We start from the raw sequence: 16,441 nt of genomic DNA, 5'->3' as shown, positions 1-16,441 counted from the left end.
CTGAGAGAAAGTATGAAGTCTCGGGGAATAATACCTCCGGCGGTAAAATCAGGTAAGTCTATTGTGGTGAGGAGGGTTCCCCTTGATAGTCCCTTTGTTTCACCTTGCTGTCCTTTTCTTTCCCCTTGGGGGCCGGGGTTTGGCAAAGATGCAGTGGAAGCTGCGCCGACCCGTGAAGAGGAATAGTACCACCGATGGTAAAATCAGGTAAGTCTATGGGGGAGGGAGGGTTGCTAATATTCCTCTGTGTATTCCCTTGGCTCACCTTTCTGTTCTCGTCTACTCCTTAGGTGCCGGAATGCGGCAGGAACATGCAGGAGGATGCGGTGGAATGTGAAGATGCAGCGAAGGCAGGTGAGTTCAGCGCGGCGCTGCAGCAGGCGAGGCGACGCGCATAAAATAACTTCTTTCTTCCAGCTCGAAGGCGCGATGGATCGGGAATTCAGGTAAGGATCAAAGGTATTGCTCTTGTTCGAACCTTTTCTCCTTCTTTCTCCCTTTTTCTCGGAGCTCCAAACTCGAGGCGGGCGTGGCAGAAGACTGGATGCAGACTTGCAGGCATGGTGAGCGTTACGCTGCAGGATGCAAAATAACACAAAGCGTGTGCTGCTCTTCGGGCGTGGTTTAAATAGCCTCCAAAGTAGTCCCAGGTAAATATTCCTCCCCAGCCCTGCCCGAGTAAAAAAATAGTCCCTAGGTAAAATAGTCCCTTCCAAGCCTCATTTGGCTTGGAGCTCTTGCAGCATGGTCTGCATGAGGTAAATTCTACTCTATGAGCCTGGCGCCTATGGCGGCCAGGACTGACTCCATATGAGCCTGGCGCCATAGGCGCCAAGACCGCACCCAAACAGCCCCTAGCAGGGGTGTTTTTGGGCTAGCCTAAAATAACTTGATGTCTGCTTCCGGGGTTGCTGGACCTGGTCTGGGTTCCCGGGGGTAGGCATCATGACAAGTGTGCTCTAGGCTTGAAGGGCAGTTCTCTCTTCGCAAGAGTGTAACAGCGTGATGCATTTGACAATCCACCTTGAGATAGCCGATTTAGAGACAGGACCCCCTTCTCTACCAGCTGCCACTGAAACGAAGAATGGTTTAGTTTTCCTTAGTGTTTTAGTTCTTTCCACTCTTGAGCCACTCTTGCATGGGACGCATGCGCAGCCGCACGTGGTGAACCAAGTATATAAATGACACCATCATCCCTAGCAAACGCATGGCCTTGCGTAATGTCACCTCCCGACTGGCTACATACTGAGGAATTTGAGAGAGCATGTTCTGAACCCTTTCGCTGGAGGGGAAGACAAGACCGTCTTCCGTCCAAAGTAGCGCTCCCAGAAAATGTTTTACTTGGCTGGGGACTGAGCTGGATTTCTTTTCGTTGATTGAAAAACCCAGGCTGAAGAGGAGATGTACTGTTTTTTGGGTGTTCGAAAAACAAGCGTTGAACGAGTCCCCCGTAATGAGCCAGTCGTCGAGGTAAGGGTAAACTGGGACTGACAGTCTGCGCAGGTGTGCTGCTGCCACTGCCAGGACTTTGGTAAACACCCTTGGTGCTGAGGCGATGCCGAAGGGGAGTACCTTGAATTGGTAGTGCCTGTCCTGGATCGTGAACCTTAGGTATTTCCTGTGCGCTGGCAACATTGAAATATAAAAAGTATGCATCTTTCATGTCGAACGTTGCCATGAAGTCCCCTTTTTTCAGAAATGGATCACCTCCTGCAGTGTAACAATGCAAAACTTCTGGGGTTTTATAAACTTGTGCGCTGGGCGCAGATCTAGAACAGGACGCATGCGAGATCATTTTTGGGTACAAGGAAGTACACTGAATAAATAACCTTGTTTACCTGAAGAATAGGGACGGCGTATATGGCGTTCTTTCCCAACAGTGCTTCCACCTCTTGAATCACGATCTTCAGATGTTCCGGTGAAAGGCGCCGTGAGCGCGGCGGTCTGAACTGTGGAGGTCGGGTGAATTCCACGCAATAACTGGGGGTGACCGTCTTTAAGATCCACTGGTCAGAAGTTATCCCCTCCCATGCTTTGAGGAAAGATGTTAATCGCCCCCCGACCGGGGTGACATGGGAGGGGACCTGGACTTGGTGGCCATTTCTGACCAGAGGCTGTGGCTCCTCTGGGATTGGGGCCTCTGCCCCTACCTTTGCCGCGTTTCTGACCCCTTGAGGGGTAGTAAGTGAGGCTTCCAGATGTTTGATTTGTGTTGAAGTTACCCGAGCGATAGTTGTTTTGACCAGCACAGGCTTTCCCTCGAAAGGACCGCTGAGAGTCATTACCCCTCTGAGAGGAGGGCTTCTGTGTAATTTGGTGCAGAGACCTTATAGTCTCATGCTCCTTCTTGGCTGTCTCCAACGCTTCATCCACTGCTTTCCCTAAGAGGTTAGTCTCCTTAAAGGGTTTATTAATGAGGGATGCCCAAGTCTCGGGTCTAAATTCTGATGTCCGCAGCCATGCGTGTCTTTTTTTTTTTTTTTTTTTTAAATTTGGCTTTTATTGTTTTTAACAATGAATATGAACATACAGGTGGATATACATTGTGCATAGCAAACTACTTCAGTAGAAACTCCATGTCCATCTTAACAACAGTTATCAACATTAACGTTCCATATTCCAGGAGAAGGCAGAAAAAAGAAAGAAAAAGAGAATAAAGAAGAGAAAAGAAAAACCCCCCTCCCCTCCCCCCTTCCCACCCCTCTCTCTATCCCCATGTCTCATGTCCGCTTCCTTCAGGGCATTGGCATTCTAAGTCGTAGTGGGCTACGTGACGCGCTTCTTGGAGCATCCAACGATCATTGTTCTCCTGTGTGGTTTATGACACGCAAGGGTTGTCAGCATGGGGTCTTTCAGTGGTTGGTAGCATGGATCGGGAGGAGTTTCCCTGCTGAGTTGAGTTTTCCATGGTCGGGCTCGAGATGTATTTAGTTATGAAATCGAACCAGAGTTCTTCCTGTCGCACAGCCCTGTTATGTAATATTGCTGTTATTTTCTCCATAGTGTAAATGTTTTTAGCGATCTGTATCCAGTCCCTCTTATTGGGTAGGCGGGGAGCTTTCCATTTTATCACAAGGGCAGCTCTTGCCGCAAGCAAGAGGGGGGATATCAGACCTTTCACTCTTGTCATTTCGTCTTCTTCTTCGAGGCTAAACAGGATCAGGAGGGGCGACAGTTCTCTCTCTATGCCTTCCAGCTGTTTGATCCATCCCAGGACCTCCTGCCAGTAGATGCGGACCTTGGGGCAGGCCCACCACATGTGCCAATAATCGGCGTTCATCCCACATTGTCGCCAGCATCGCGGGCTGGAGGTCTGGAACATTTTGGACAGTCTTTGTGGGTCGTATTGCCATCTATGTAGTAATTTTATGGCGTGCAGTTTATATTGGGCCGCAATTGATATTTTGGATGGTGTTTCACATATTTTATTCCAGGCTTGCTGGTCGAACTCTCTAGCAAAGTCTCGTTCCCATTTTGCTTTTAGCCGATGGTTGGGTGCATTGTCTTTGGTAATTAGGGCTCTGTACATCCTCGCTATGAGGCATTTGGAGGTAGTAGTTGTGTCTAGGATCGCCTCAAAGGGTGTTAGTTCTCTCTGCGTGGTTTCCTTCCATTCTTTTCTGGATATGACGCCTTTCAGACGTAGATACAGGAAAACTGGTATCGGGCGGATTTGGAGGGCCTCCTCGAGTTCCGTTATCGAAATGAATTTCCCCTTTCTCCACAGCTGTCCGACCCTCTCAAGGCCGGCATCAAACCAAGATTGGTATCTGGCATGTTCCGGGATTTCCTCTCTGATTCCAGGGGACCAAAGATGGCTTAGTGGTGAAGGCCACGTGGTAACTCCTGACATTGCTCTTCCCTTCCTCCATATGTTCCACAACGTGCTCAGTATTGGGTGGTTGCGCAGTTTCCTCGATAGCTTCGATCTGGGGACCCACAACCACTCTGCCAGAGTCACGTTGTATAGAACGTTGTTGTCTAGGTGGACCCATTGGAGGTCTTTCCTTTCTCTGAGATGTGGGATTAAGATCCTGAGCTGTGTGGCCTGATAATAGCGTTCTATGTCCGGTAAGCCAACCCCGCCTAGCTCTTTTGGTAGTATTAGGACCTCATAGGAGATTCTGGGTTTCTTTCCGTTCCACAAGAAGTGTAGGATGGCTTTTCTGACTTGCTTGAAAAAGTGATCCGGAATTGTGATAGGCAGGACCTGAAAGGGGTAGAGAAACCGTGGGAGGGACACCATTTTGATCGCATTCAGGCGTCCCATCCAGGATATCGTTAGCGATTTCCATTTCTTAAGATCGGCCTTGAGAGCCTCGAGGAGGTGAGGAAAGTTGGCTTCGTAGAGGCCGTCGAGGTGTCGTGTCAAGTTGATTCCCAAGTATCTTAATGTCGGGCCTCCGACGATCAGCCCGAGTTGCGCCAGGGTGTTCCGGTGTTCCGCCGATGGTTCATGGAGTGGAAAAAGAGTAGATTTGGATTTGTTGATTTTAAATCCTGAGAGCGCGCCGTACTCCTCTATTAGCTGGATCGCTCTCGGAACGGAAGACGTTGGGTTCAACAGGTGGAGCAGAATGTCGTCCGCATATAAGGCTAGTTTATATTCTTTACCATTCACCCGGATTCCCTCCACTGTGGGGTCAGCTCGTAGCATCACGGCGAGAGGTTCCAAGGACAGTGCGAACAGTATCGCCGATAGGGGGCAACCTTGTCTTGTACCCCTGTTGAGGGGGAACCATCGGGAAAATTGGGCGTTCGCCGAGACCGATGCTCTTGAAGACTTATAGATTGCCTTAATTCCTCGTCGGAGTGTGGGGCCTATGCCTATCTTTTGCAATGTGGCCTCGAGGAAGTGCCAGTCTACTCTATCGAATGCCTTCTCGGCATCAATTGAGAGCAGCGTTGGATTGTTCTGTGACGTTTGGGCCTCATGGATTAAGTGTAGGGTTTTCCGGGTGGAGTCTGCTCCTTGTCTGCCTAAAATGAAGCCTACCTGGTCATTGTGGATTATTGCCGGCATGTATGATTCCAGTCTTGCAGCCAGGATTCTCGTGTAGATTTTGGCGTCAATGTTTAATAGGGATATAGGGAGGTAGGAGGCGCACAGTTTCGGGTCCTTACCCTCCTTGGGGATGACTGTTATCAGCGCCTCGGAGAAGGAGTCGGGTGCCTCTCCGGAGTTTAGGATGTTGTTGAATAGGAGAACCATGAATGGGAGAAGGGCATCTTTAAAAGTTTTATAGAACCCTGCCGTGTATCCATCGTTTCCGGGGGCTTTCCCTGTTGGGAGCCTTTTGATAGCTTCTTCAATTTCCTCTCCTGTTATGGGGGCTTCCAGTGTGAGTGCGCTATCCGTTGGGAGGGTGGGCAAGGGTGCTCGCTCTAGGTATTCATTTATGGCTTCCGTGTGCAAGGGGGGGCGCGCTGAATATAATTTTTCGTAAAATTCGGCAAAAGCTTCCGGGACATTGGGAGAAGTTGGCTCGTCAGAGTTCTTTTCTGTTTGAATCGTGGGGACCCACCTCTCTTGGCGTTGGCCTCGTAGTCTTGCGGCGAGGAGGGCGCCCGCTTTGTCCCCATGTTCATAATGCTTCTGCTTCAGGTGCTGTAGTTTACGCGCTACGCTTCCCGCCTCTAGTTGTCTTAATTCCTCTCTCTTATCGTTGGCCTCTCTAATCTTTTGTGGTCTATCCTGATCTGCCGTTTGTGCCATGTGGTCCAGTTGTGTGATTTCATTCCGGATCTTGTTCTCAATTAGTTGTCTCTCTCTTTTTTTGGCTGCTCCTTCTCGGATAAGTAGTCCGCTCCAGGTTGCCTTGCCTGCCTCCCAAACTGTGTTCATAGAAGTTTCCCCTGTATTGTTGATCTCAAAGTATCGGGTAATGTCCTGTTCCAGTTCCTCACGAAAGGTGGGATCCTTAAAGAGGGTTTCATTACAGCGCCATTTGGAGCATCTTCGGGGCAGGGCCATTTGGTCGAGAGTGACCGTGACCATATCATGGTCCGACCAGGAGACCGGGTTTATGACAGCTTCAGTCATCGCCGTGATGAGGTCTGTGGTCAGGTACACATAGTCTATTCTGGAGAAGGTTGCATGTGGTGCTGAGAAAAAGGTAAAGCCAGTACGGTTGGGGTTGGCATGTCTCCATGCATCGGTGAGGTTGTAGGCAGTCATCATGTCTGCAGCTAGTGGGCGTCTGGGACCAGGGAGTGGAGATGTAGTGAGGCGGCCTGATTGTCTATCTTGTTCCGGGTCCATCCACATGTTTAGATCACCTCCAATAATTACTTCGCCTTCTGCTTCGCACATGATTTTGGGTATTATCCTCTGGAGGAATCTATCTTGGCCTGTATTGGGGGCGTATATTGCCACAAGGGTAACAACCGTGCCCTGTATGCTGCCCACCAGGGCTATTGCTCTACCACTGACGTCCATCCACGACTTTAAGAGTTCAAATTGGATTTTTCTGTTGATTAGCACGCCAACTCCTGCCTTCTTCAGCGGTCCAGAGCCCCAATGTTCCGATCCTAGCTTAGCGTAGAGAATCTTCCTCTCCTCCCCTCTGCTATATCGAGTTTCTTGTAAGAAAAGAATGTCTAGTTCAGCCCTCTTGAATTCTCTCAGCACGAGTGACCTTTTGGTGGGGGAATTAAGGCCCTTAACATTGAGCGTGCCAATTTTGAGGTTACCCTGCGTGTCATTTGGTTTGTCATGTCTGTGTGACATCAGTGCGTCCGTGGGGTTTCTTCGCAACGTCGTGGAGCCCATTATACGAAATTGCCATATTGGAAGTAGCATTGTGTGTGCCTCTAACTGACAGAGGCTTGATCTGAGACTGTGTCATTCCCCGTTTCCCTCCCCCCTCCCATCCCCATAGGGTATTAGACTACATACCCATCACCCTCTAGACTATCGCGTCGATCTTTAATTCTGTGATGAGGGTTTGTGATTGTCCGTGGTGGCGTCCGAGTTGGACCGGATGTGAGCAACCAGTCTTCTGTCGGACCACCAGTGAGGGTCGTAACCGTACGACCCCGTAAACTAATAGTATCAAGGTAACATTTTTGAGCCCCCGCCCCCCTGCTCGTTAAATCACTTATCAAACAACAGTGTGTCAAACAACAAGGATTCCCACTTCAAGGTAACATATTTTATGATACATGCGGTTTCGGGAATGATCCTTCCTCGGTATCTCCTTTTGGTGGACTGGCAGTTCCCATCTCGTGTGGTGGAACCGCGGACTAGGGGGTGCCATGATCCATTGTGTAAGTGGGTTCCCTGCCAGGATCATGAAATCCTGAGTCGACAGAATATAGAGATTGAAGCGACTATGTCATTAGTTGTGTTCAGGTGTGTCGTTGGGCCGCCTGTACTTTCTGGAGCCTTTCACCCGTTTTCTTCTCTGGCCCTGAAGTTCCCAGCGTGATCTGTCCTGCGTTAGTGTTCCCTGAGTGCCCCCCTCCGGGGTCTGTCCGAGGAGGTCGGCAATACATTCTCGAATTTCCTCTTCAGATCGTAGTAGGAACTTTCTGGTTCCATGTTCAAACGCGAGGGAGAAGGGGTATCCCCACCTGTATCTCGTGCCCTGCTCTTTTAGCCATCTCGTGAGGGGGCCGCATAAGCGACGCAATGCCAGTGTTAGTGATGAGAGGTCCTGGTAAATAGTAATCTGGGCTCCCCCGAGGGTAAGAGTGCCTCCAGACCTGGCCTTGGCGAGTATCTTTGTTCTGTCCTGATACCTATGGAATCTGGCAAGGACCGATCTCGGGCCTCCTGGGGGGCCACCGGCTCTATGAATTCTCTCGGTCCTGAGCTCATCGATGTCCTCGTCCGCAGTTAGGATTTTGACGATGTCGCGTATAGTCTGCTTGAGGTCTTCCTCTGTCTCCCCTTCTTTCTCCGGTATTCCAAAAAACCGTAGGTTATTTCTTCTCTCTCTATTTTCCAAATCGTCTATCTTCAGGCGAATCTCATCCTCCTTCTTTTCTATGTTTCGTATTCTGAGCTCCATTTGGGCCTCTAGAGTGTCGATGGAGGCTTGGTTAGTCTCAACCCCTTCCAGTCTCTCCTCGATGTTGTCAATCCTTTGGGTCATCTTATCCATTTTGCCACCGAGATTGGCGCCCATATTTCGGATTTCGGCTAAAAGGGCGGCGATATCTCCCTTGGTGGCAGTTGCACCCGTTTCGGTGGTTTCTATCGACATTGTTGATCCAGGGTCAGGAGCTAGAGCTGCTGGTTTGTAGGCGTATTTGGCAAGCTTGTTCGGTATGTTCATGGATGGGTATCCAACGAGGAGGCACACGCCCCTGGATCGGGGGCCTTACCCTCGGAACCAGTGTGTTGAAGAGTCCGTGGGGGGTTGTCCTCGTGGCGGGGGTTCTTTTGGCGGGAGTGGGAGGAGGCACACGCCCTGTCTCCAGGGGCTCTACCCTCCGCACTTATGTCCTTCGTCGGATTCAACGCCTTTTCGGGGGGTATTAGGTGTCGATAGCGTCCTGTAGCCAGGCCCTGCTGGAGGTGTGTGGGCGCAGGTCTCAGGACGAGGGTTTAAGACGCAGATGCTTGGAGGGGGGCCGCGGGTCACTGTGTACTGCACTGTCCTCAAATTGTGGGGCCTCTTGTTCTGTCTCCGTTCTGCTTGTGGCCTTTTCAGAAGAGGGCACACGCCCCAGGAGTGGGGGCCCAACCTTCCGCCTCCCCTTTCGGGTGCTTAGTAAATTCGCTGCGTGGGGGGAGACCGTAGATTGCGGTTATGGGTCACCCAGCGTGTCAGGAGTTTCCTTTCTCGCCTGCTGGTGCGGCCGGCGGGAGCGGCGCCGGGGTTGCGGCACCCCCACCAACCCAGGGCCTCCGGGTGATTTTGTGCTCCAGTCAGGGGGGGGCGCCGTGGGGGGCAGGCTCCTGGGAGGTCTCCTTTGTTTGCAGGAGATTCGGGTCCCCTGCTGGTGCGGGGGGAGTCCTGGTGACTCGGTTATTCCAGGCCGGGGGGGCGGAGCGAGCCCCCGCTGGGGTGGCGCAGACCGAGGCCCCCACTCCCAGCTGGGCACCTACCTCCGCGATTTCGATTCCTTGTGGCGTGGGGCCGGTTGCTTGAAGGGTCCGCTCTTCGGCAGCGCGGGGGGGGGGGGGGGCCGACCCCCACGCGATCCGGAGCGGACCGCTGCCTCCCTCCCCGGAGCCCGGGTCTCGCGCTGGTATTCCTCGATGGTGACCGGGGGCGGAGTCCAGCGCCGCTGGCCGCGGCCTTCTCCCGTGTCCGCGTCTCCACCGGCGGGGGGAGGTCGATTCCTCTCGTGGTTTTCTCGGGGACCAGGGGTCCGATTTCGATCGGGTTTTCGCTCAGGGGGTGGGGGGGCGTTTCTTGTGGGTCAGTCTGTCGTTGTTGGGTTCGGGGGGGCCAAAGTGGGGGCTCAATTCACTTTTGGGGGCCCGTGGTTTGGGAGCTCACACGGAGGCTGACATCGTCCGTGCGCCCCCTGGTGGCCGATCATGCGTGTCTTTTTAGTAGAGTCCCTTGCGCAAGAGACCTGCCTGCAGTTTCCGCAGTGTTCAGCGTGTCCCTCACCACATTCTGGTTAACCAGTCTTCCCTTCGAAACAATGGCGAGAAGCTTTGATCTGGCGGGTTCAGGAACCTCTTGGAGGCTTTCCTGGAGAAAATGTCATTGGGCATCAGCATAGCTTGTTAATAGAGTAGTATTATTAGCAAACCGAATGGTGTATGCGCCTGACGTGACACGTTTGCCCAGGGCATACAGCCGCTTAGACTCCTTGTCCGGTGGTGATTCTTCCTTGCCAAGAGCTACCCCTGCCCTCTTTTGAGTGGTAGTCACTACTAGTGAGTCTGGGATGGCGTGCCCCGAGATATAGTGGGTTGGAAGGAGCAGGTCGAAATAATTTTTCCACTCTTGGGTTCACTGCCCGTGTCTGAGCAGGTGAGACCAATGAGGGAGCTACCAGTCTCTTAAAAGTTAAGGAGGGGCATGGATTGACTCACCAGAGGTTTTTCCTTAATATCCTCCACGGAATCCTGCTCAGATACCGCCTCTTGAGTGGCAATTTTGAAGTATTCAGCTGCTTTCTTCAACATGGAGTTGAATGCCATTTGGTCATCCACAGGGGAGACCTGGCGGGGGGGGATGGACGAAGGAGAGTCTAGGCACAAAACATCAGAGTCCTGATCTTGGTGTGTCCAAGGGTCTTGACCTTCCTGCTGGGTTTCTTCCCAGTTGTCCGTAGTATCCTATTGATCTTCCTCCTAGTTTGAGAAAAGAAGCCTCTTCTTCATTATAGATGTCTCTATATGTGTCCATCTGGACCACGTCTTCCTGTTGGAAGACGTGAGACTGATCTTCCTGAATGTGGAGGTTAGGGTCTACCCAAGCCCTTTTCGGGCGAGGATGATCAGAAGAACTGATCATCTGCTCCAGCCGATCCATACAACCCTTAAATTTTTCTGTAGTCCATTTAGAGGACCCAAACGGGCCTGTGCGAGGAGAAACTACGTTCTCCGCACTGCAGCATCGAAAGGAACATCTCGGTGTCCGAAAGAGGCTCTCGACTATCTTCGTAAGCCGAATCAGAATCGGGAACCTCCGGGTAGAGGCCTAGCTGTAGTTTTCGGGCCTACTGAGGCCTTGGAAATCGTCAAAGCGTCGTGCTCCTGCACTTCGACGCTTGTAGATTTCGGAGTAGCGCCCTTAGTTTGTTTCGATTGCCCAGTCGCAAGACGCTGCTGCGGATGTGGGGAAGGCTTTGGATCTGAACGATCCAAGGGAACCGGCGAAGTTTTTGGCAGCCCCATTGGCGCTTTCGCCTTTTTCGACAAAGGCGTCAAAATTGGCAGAGGGGTTGTGTGCTTAGTGCGATGCGCTTGTACGCCCCTGTCGCCAGGTGTAGTCCCTGTAGCAAGACCAGAGTCGAGCCTGGAAGGGTCTGGAACGGGCGTGGCGGACCTAGAAGCGTCCGCCTCAAGGTCTATAACATCTGCATTGGACGTTTGGTCTTTCGAAGTACCCCCATCACTTTCAGCTGGCGTGGCGGTGGGCTCCACGCGTGACATACCGTACGCGGCCCACCGCTTTACACAGCGCTCCTTAAGGGTCTTGGGCCGAAGGAGTTGCACGCCGCATCTCGTCGTGCTCTAGGGGGATACAGGCGTTACACGTCCTGTGTTCGTCCTTCCAAGGATATCTGACCCTACACTTAAGGCAGAATATAAAAGGAGTCCTTTCCATAGCAAAAGACCAACAGGGGAAAATAGGGGAAAGGAGGAAAGACATCCTAAACAATATGGCCACCCCGACCCCACTTTTCCTACTGTATAGGTTGGCCAGGGGACCGACCACGTGGAAAATACGGTCGCCGGATCTTAGGTGCCGAAATCTACAGCTGTAGACGATTCCCCGTAGTCTTCGTTGAAGATGTTCTTGTTAGGCGAAGTGACTTAACGGGGAAAAAAACGACAATTCGGTAAAGATAAACAATGTCTCTAGTAAGAGCTCCGCTATAGGGCGACCAGTTATCTGGGCGGAAAAATACAATCGGAGGGACCTCGGCACATGAGGGGAGTTTGGGTACTACACACTTCACGATAGGGATAGCGTTACAGACACGCCTATGCCGACGTCCCCTTTCGTTCCCCGAAAGACAAGATGCAATACTCTGCGGTTACCACTGGATGTCGGACTATATGCAGAGCATGTGATTCTAAGCAGATTAACACACATCAGAAACTTCGGTTTCATTAAGCTAAGCAGAAGGCAATATTTACCTGTGATTGTTGTAAGGAAGATAAAGGACTTTTGAAGGCCTTTGCCATGATTCGTTTGATCTCCACACCGGTACTATTCTTCACACACATTGACTTGTCCCACTGGATGGCATGATCTGGCTCGATGGGGTTTAGCCAAGCCAGTTCGTCCTCACAAATGTGAAGTGGAGGAGGAGGCCGGATGAACTCTGGTCGAAAGTGGCCTGGGAAAGAGCAAGAAAAATCATTAAAACTACAGAGTGGCAATAGGTGCTACTGAGTACAGCCTTCTCATGTGAATCCAAAACATGTTTAAAAATTAGACCAGTCAAATAGCAAAGAAACCATGTTAAATCAAAATGACAATGTTGAGAAATCATCAATTTTCCGTTGTAATGCAATATTCCCACAGCATTTCACTATGAGCAATTTAAAATAGTGAATTATCTAGTTGTTGACCTAGGAAAGATTATTATGATATAAGTGCACTTCGTAAGACTATGGTCTCCATTCTGCATTCATCAGATCTGCGTACAAAAGCTTCTGCAGGTAAACAAGGAAAATTCTAGCAAAAAAAGCCAAGGAGGGTTTAAGTTACTTACCTGTAAGTTACTTACCTGTAACTATTGTTCTCAAGCATGGGTCTGGCATGGATTCACATGCTCATGAAGAAAGATTAAACAGCAGTACAATTACACAACCACAAGAGGTTGCAAGGCTCAACAGAAGCAGCAACACTTACCCCTGGAACAGACAACTCCAGTGAACAGGTTGCTTAGCAACGCTTGGATGTCCGAGGACTCCTCAATTGAAGGCCTGTCGACGCAGTAAAACCTTGTGATGGTGTGCGTGGACCTCCACGTAGCAGCCCAGCAGATGTCGAGCCGGGGCACAGCAGATTGGAACACTGTTGTTGCAGCGATGGCTATGGTAGAGTGGGCTCTCGGCCAACCAGGAAGAGGTCTGTTAGCCAGACGATGACAGTGCATGATGCAGCCAGAGAGCCACCGGGAGCGTGATTCACAGGTCCAAAGTTAACAACTGAGAAGTCTCACAAAAACTCTTTGTGCATGCCACGTAAACCTTCAAGGCACGAGCAACGTCCAGCGAATGCAAGGTCCTTTCCGCTGGTGATGACAGCTTCGGGAAGCAGACGGGCAACACCAAAGGCTTGTTGAAGTGGAACTCTGATGGTACCTTAGGCTTGAAGGTGGGGTGTGTACGCAGTACTACTCTACTAGCGTGGAAGGACAAGTATGGCTGTTTGCAGGATAGTGCCTCGATCTCTCCGACCTGCCTGGCCGAAGTGATTGCCACGAGGAACGCAGTCTTCCATGAGAGAAACTTGAGCAGGACCCGATACAATGAAAGCCCCCAAGACCACATTAAGTTCCCAAGCCAAAGCAGGAGCCTTCACCAGAGGAAAGGTCCTGAAGAGGCCCTTGAGGAACTCCTTGATAAGCCTGCGTAACCACAGGGAAGGCCTACCAGGAGTCCTGCTGTAACTAGAAATAGCGGCCAAGTGACCCTTGATGGATGCGTGAGCCAGACCAGTCTTGGTCAAGGAAAGCAGGTATGGTAGGAACTGCGGGGCTGTTACACACATAGGATTAATGTTCTGAGCCCGGCACCACACAGATAAACGCTTCCAGATATGGCTGTATCTATGCAAGTCAGATATGCAAGTCAATGTTGAAGAGGCTCTGGCCTTGGCCTTGAGGTCCTTACATTCCGCAGGTAAAGAGTAATGTTCAAATTAGAGGGCTGCAAGAGACAGGCCCGGAGGTTCAGCAACGCTGGATCATGATGCAGCATGGCCCCTCCCTCTCTGGCGATAGGATTGTGAAGTAGTGGCAGACTGGAGGGTGGGGCCGCTGACAGATGTAGAAGGTCTGGGTATCAGATTTGTTGCGGCGATGCCGGAGCGATGAGTATCATCTTGCAGTGACATAGTTTGAGTGTATTGAGCTATCTTAGTAGAAGTGGGAGGGGAGGGAAAAAAATACAGGAAAGGTCCCTTCCGCAGGAACGAGAAAGCATCCCCCATGCTGCTCAGCTGCAGGAACCTGCTGGCGAACAAAGAGGTCGATATGGGGTTGACCCCATTCATGAATAGAAGCTTCACCTGGTCCTAGTTCCCTGCTGAGCAACTCTGCAAAGGTGTTCTTGGTCCCGCCAGGTTAAAAGGGAGAGACATGTCTCGACGAATGGCCCAGTGCCACTGATCCTGGGCCTCCTAAAGAGCATTGGAGAGTTCTTCCCGCCCTGCTTCTGGATGTAGAACATTGTGTTGTCTGTTAAGATCCTCACCACCTTGCCTCCCAACGATGGCAGGAAAGACTTGAGGGCCCAGAAGACGGCTAGGAGCTCGGGGACATTAATGTGAAGTGCCTTTTCTTCTGGCAACCAGAGGCCTTTGGTGTGCAACTGTCAGGTGTGAGCTCCCCAACCTTCCAGAGAAGTGTCTGTGGTGACTGTCTCCTGGTAAGTAGGGAATTTGAATGGGGCCCCTTGCGTGAGATGAGTGCACACCCAACCACTGTATTGCTCGTCGGAACTCCTCGTTGAGGGTGATCTTGTCCGTCCAGTATCCAGAGACTTGCAGCCACCTCACATCCAGAAACTCCTGGAGAAGCCTCATCTGTAGTCTGCAAAGGAGGACGAGGTTGATGCAGGAGAACATCATGCCCAACAGCAACTTGACAGCTCGTACAGTAGCCAACCGACCCGAAGATAAGCGCTGCACCTTCCCCCAGGATGGCTACCAGCCTCTCTTCCGAGGGAGATGCCAGGCAAGTCACTGTTGAGTCGGGCTGCCAGAACCGGATCGTCCTGCGATGGCTCCAAGCAGGATTTTGGGTAATTTATGGAGAATCCTAGATCCGTTAGCAGACGATGGTCCTCGCTGTGTGCTGACTTACCAGAGCATGGCAGCGGGATCGAACTAGCCAATCATCCAGGTAAGGGTAGACGTGGATGCCTTCCAGACTAAGATGCGCCGCCACCAGAGCCAAACACTTCGTGAAGACAGTCAGGGCTGATTTTCAGGCCGAAGGGGAGTGCCTTTAACAGATCGGGTTGTCTCAGGACCACGAACCACAGGAACTTGCGGTGCTTCCGATAGATGGGGATGTGGAGGTAGGCGTCCTCCAGGTCCCTAGATGCCAGGAAGTCACCTTCCTCCTTCAGTTGGCCCAGCACGTGCTGCAACACGATTATCCTGAACTTCTGAGACTTCAAGTACTTGGCTCCAGGATTGGTCTCCACCCTCCTGTTTTCTTTCGGACCAGAAAGTATCTGTAGTACGCTCCGGAGGTGCTGGGGACATCACCCCTTTTTTCAAAATGGCATTGACCACCTGCAGCAGCTGTGCAATGTGCTGTTCTTGACGAGCCACAATGGGGATACGAGGACACCTGTGTTGGAACTCCAAGGTGAGCCCCTGTCAGAGAACGTCCAGCACCCATTTGTCGGTGGTGATGGTCTTCAACACAATGACAAACCTCATCAGTCAGCCTCCCACTGGGGTGCACAAGTTGGGGACGAGTCCACAGCTGGTTCAGGACGTTTTTCGGTGTCGGGGCTCTGACCTGCGGGCAGCCCTAACTTTGTCCTCTGCTGCCGGATGCCTGTGTGCGACCTCTGTATGCGTCTTGCATTGTGTAGTGTGAGGGCTGCCGATAAGAGGTGTTGTAGCCCTTGGAGAATCTGCCAGGCTTTCCCCTTGAGGAACGAAAGGAGAACGACCGACATTGCTACAGGGTACAGAGCAAACATGCCATCTCAGTCAGTCTTGATGATCTGGAGAGACTCTGACTGTCTTTCCAAACAGGTTTTCCCCGTCTAATGGCATGTCCAACACCTTCGACTGAAAGTCCGGTCTGTAGTTGGTGGCTTTGAGCATCCCAGTCGACAAAGAAGCACTCATTTTCCCATCTGACGGAATCCGGTGTCGACAACATCACTGTGATAGCGTGGTCGCAGGTCACCTCTCCCACCTGGAACAGCTCAAGAGCTTCTTGTCGTCAGGAAGTCCAGTATAGGGCCCAGCTTGTACCACAGTTCCTGCTGGTAGCAGGCTAAAATGGCCAGGGCATTTGCAGCTTTAATGGTGCCGGCAGCCGTATATATAATCCTTTCCCCCATAGTTTCAAGCTTCTTTCCCTCTTGGTCCAGGGGCACAATGACCACAGACTATGGGGTAGCCGCGTGTTTCCTGGCAGTGGCAGAGACCACCGTTCTGGTGATGGCTGGGACCTAAGGCACATGGGGCGGAGTTTGGGACTTATTTTCTTCTCAAGCCTGTCCTGCTTTGGTGGGGTGGTGCTCAGATTCTTCAGCAGCACTAGGTCTTTATCAGAGATATTGTCCAACAAGGGTACGGACATGATGGTCTTCTTCCTAAACTTGCGACGTTGATAAAAGGAAAAATTATTTTTCATCTCCTCAGGCATCAGTTGAAAAAAGATCACAGTCCCGGGATATCGGAATGGAAGGAACCAACCTCACTGGTGTCAGTCGCGTAGCTGTGTCTGTGTGCGTGGCAGGATTCCCCCGTTGGAGTTAGTTCCTGTGGTGGGGATGGCGGTGTTGCCTGGTGCCTTGGACCTGCAGGGTCCTTTGACTTGCATCTGCGCCTAGAAGGGTTTCCGGGAAGCGGTCTTGGAGGGCTACTGGTCGGAG

The 16,441-nt window shown here is 51.5% G+C and overlaps 1 protein-coding gene across 2 annotated transcripts in view; it reads right to left on the bottom strand.

Moving 5' to 3' along the window:
- Positions 1-16,441, bottom strand: part of CNOT11 (CCR4-NOT transcription complex subunit 11) — a 535,329-nt gene that overhangs the window by 234,691 nt on the left and 284,197 nt on the right. For both annotated transcript variants that reach the window (XM_069636715.1, XM_069636716.1), the window contains one exon: positions 11,780-11,982. In XM_069636715.1, coding sequence (XP_069492816.1) covers positions 11,780-11,982 — 203 coding nt within the window. The remainder of the gene's footprint in view (positions 1-11,779; positions 11,983-16,441) is intronic.

Source organism: Ambystoma mexicanum, chromosome 7p, assembly GCF_040938575.1.
Source record: "Ambystoma mexicanum isolate Mex_15411 chromosome 7p, UKY_AmexF1_1, whole genome shotgun sequence".
In the NCBI taxonomy this organism is placed as follows: domain Eukaryota; kingdom Metazoa; phylum Chordata; class Amphibia; order Caudata; family Ambystomatidae; genus Ambystoma; species Ambystoma mexicanum.
The sequence above is the reverse complement of the archived record's forward strand: the minus strand, read 5'-3'. Positions and strand labels throughout refer to the sequence as shown.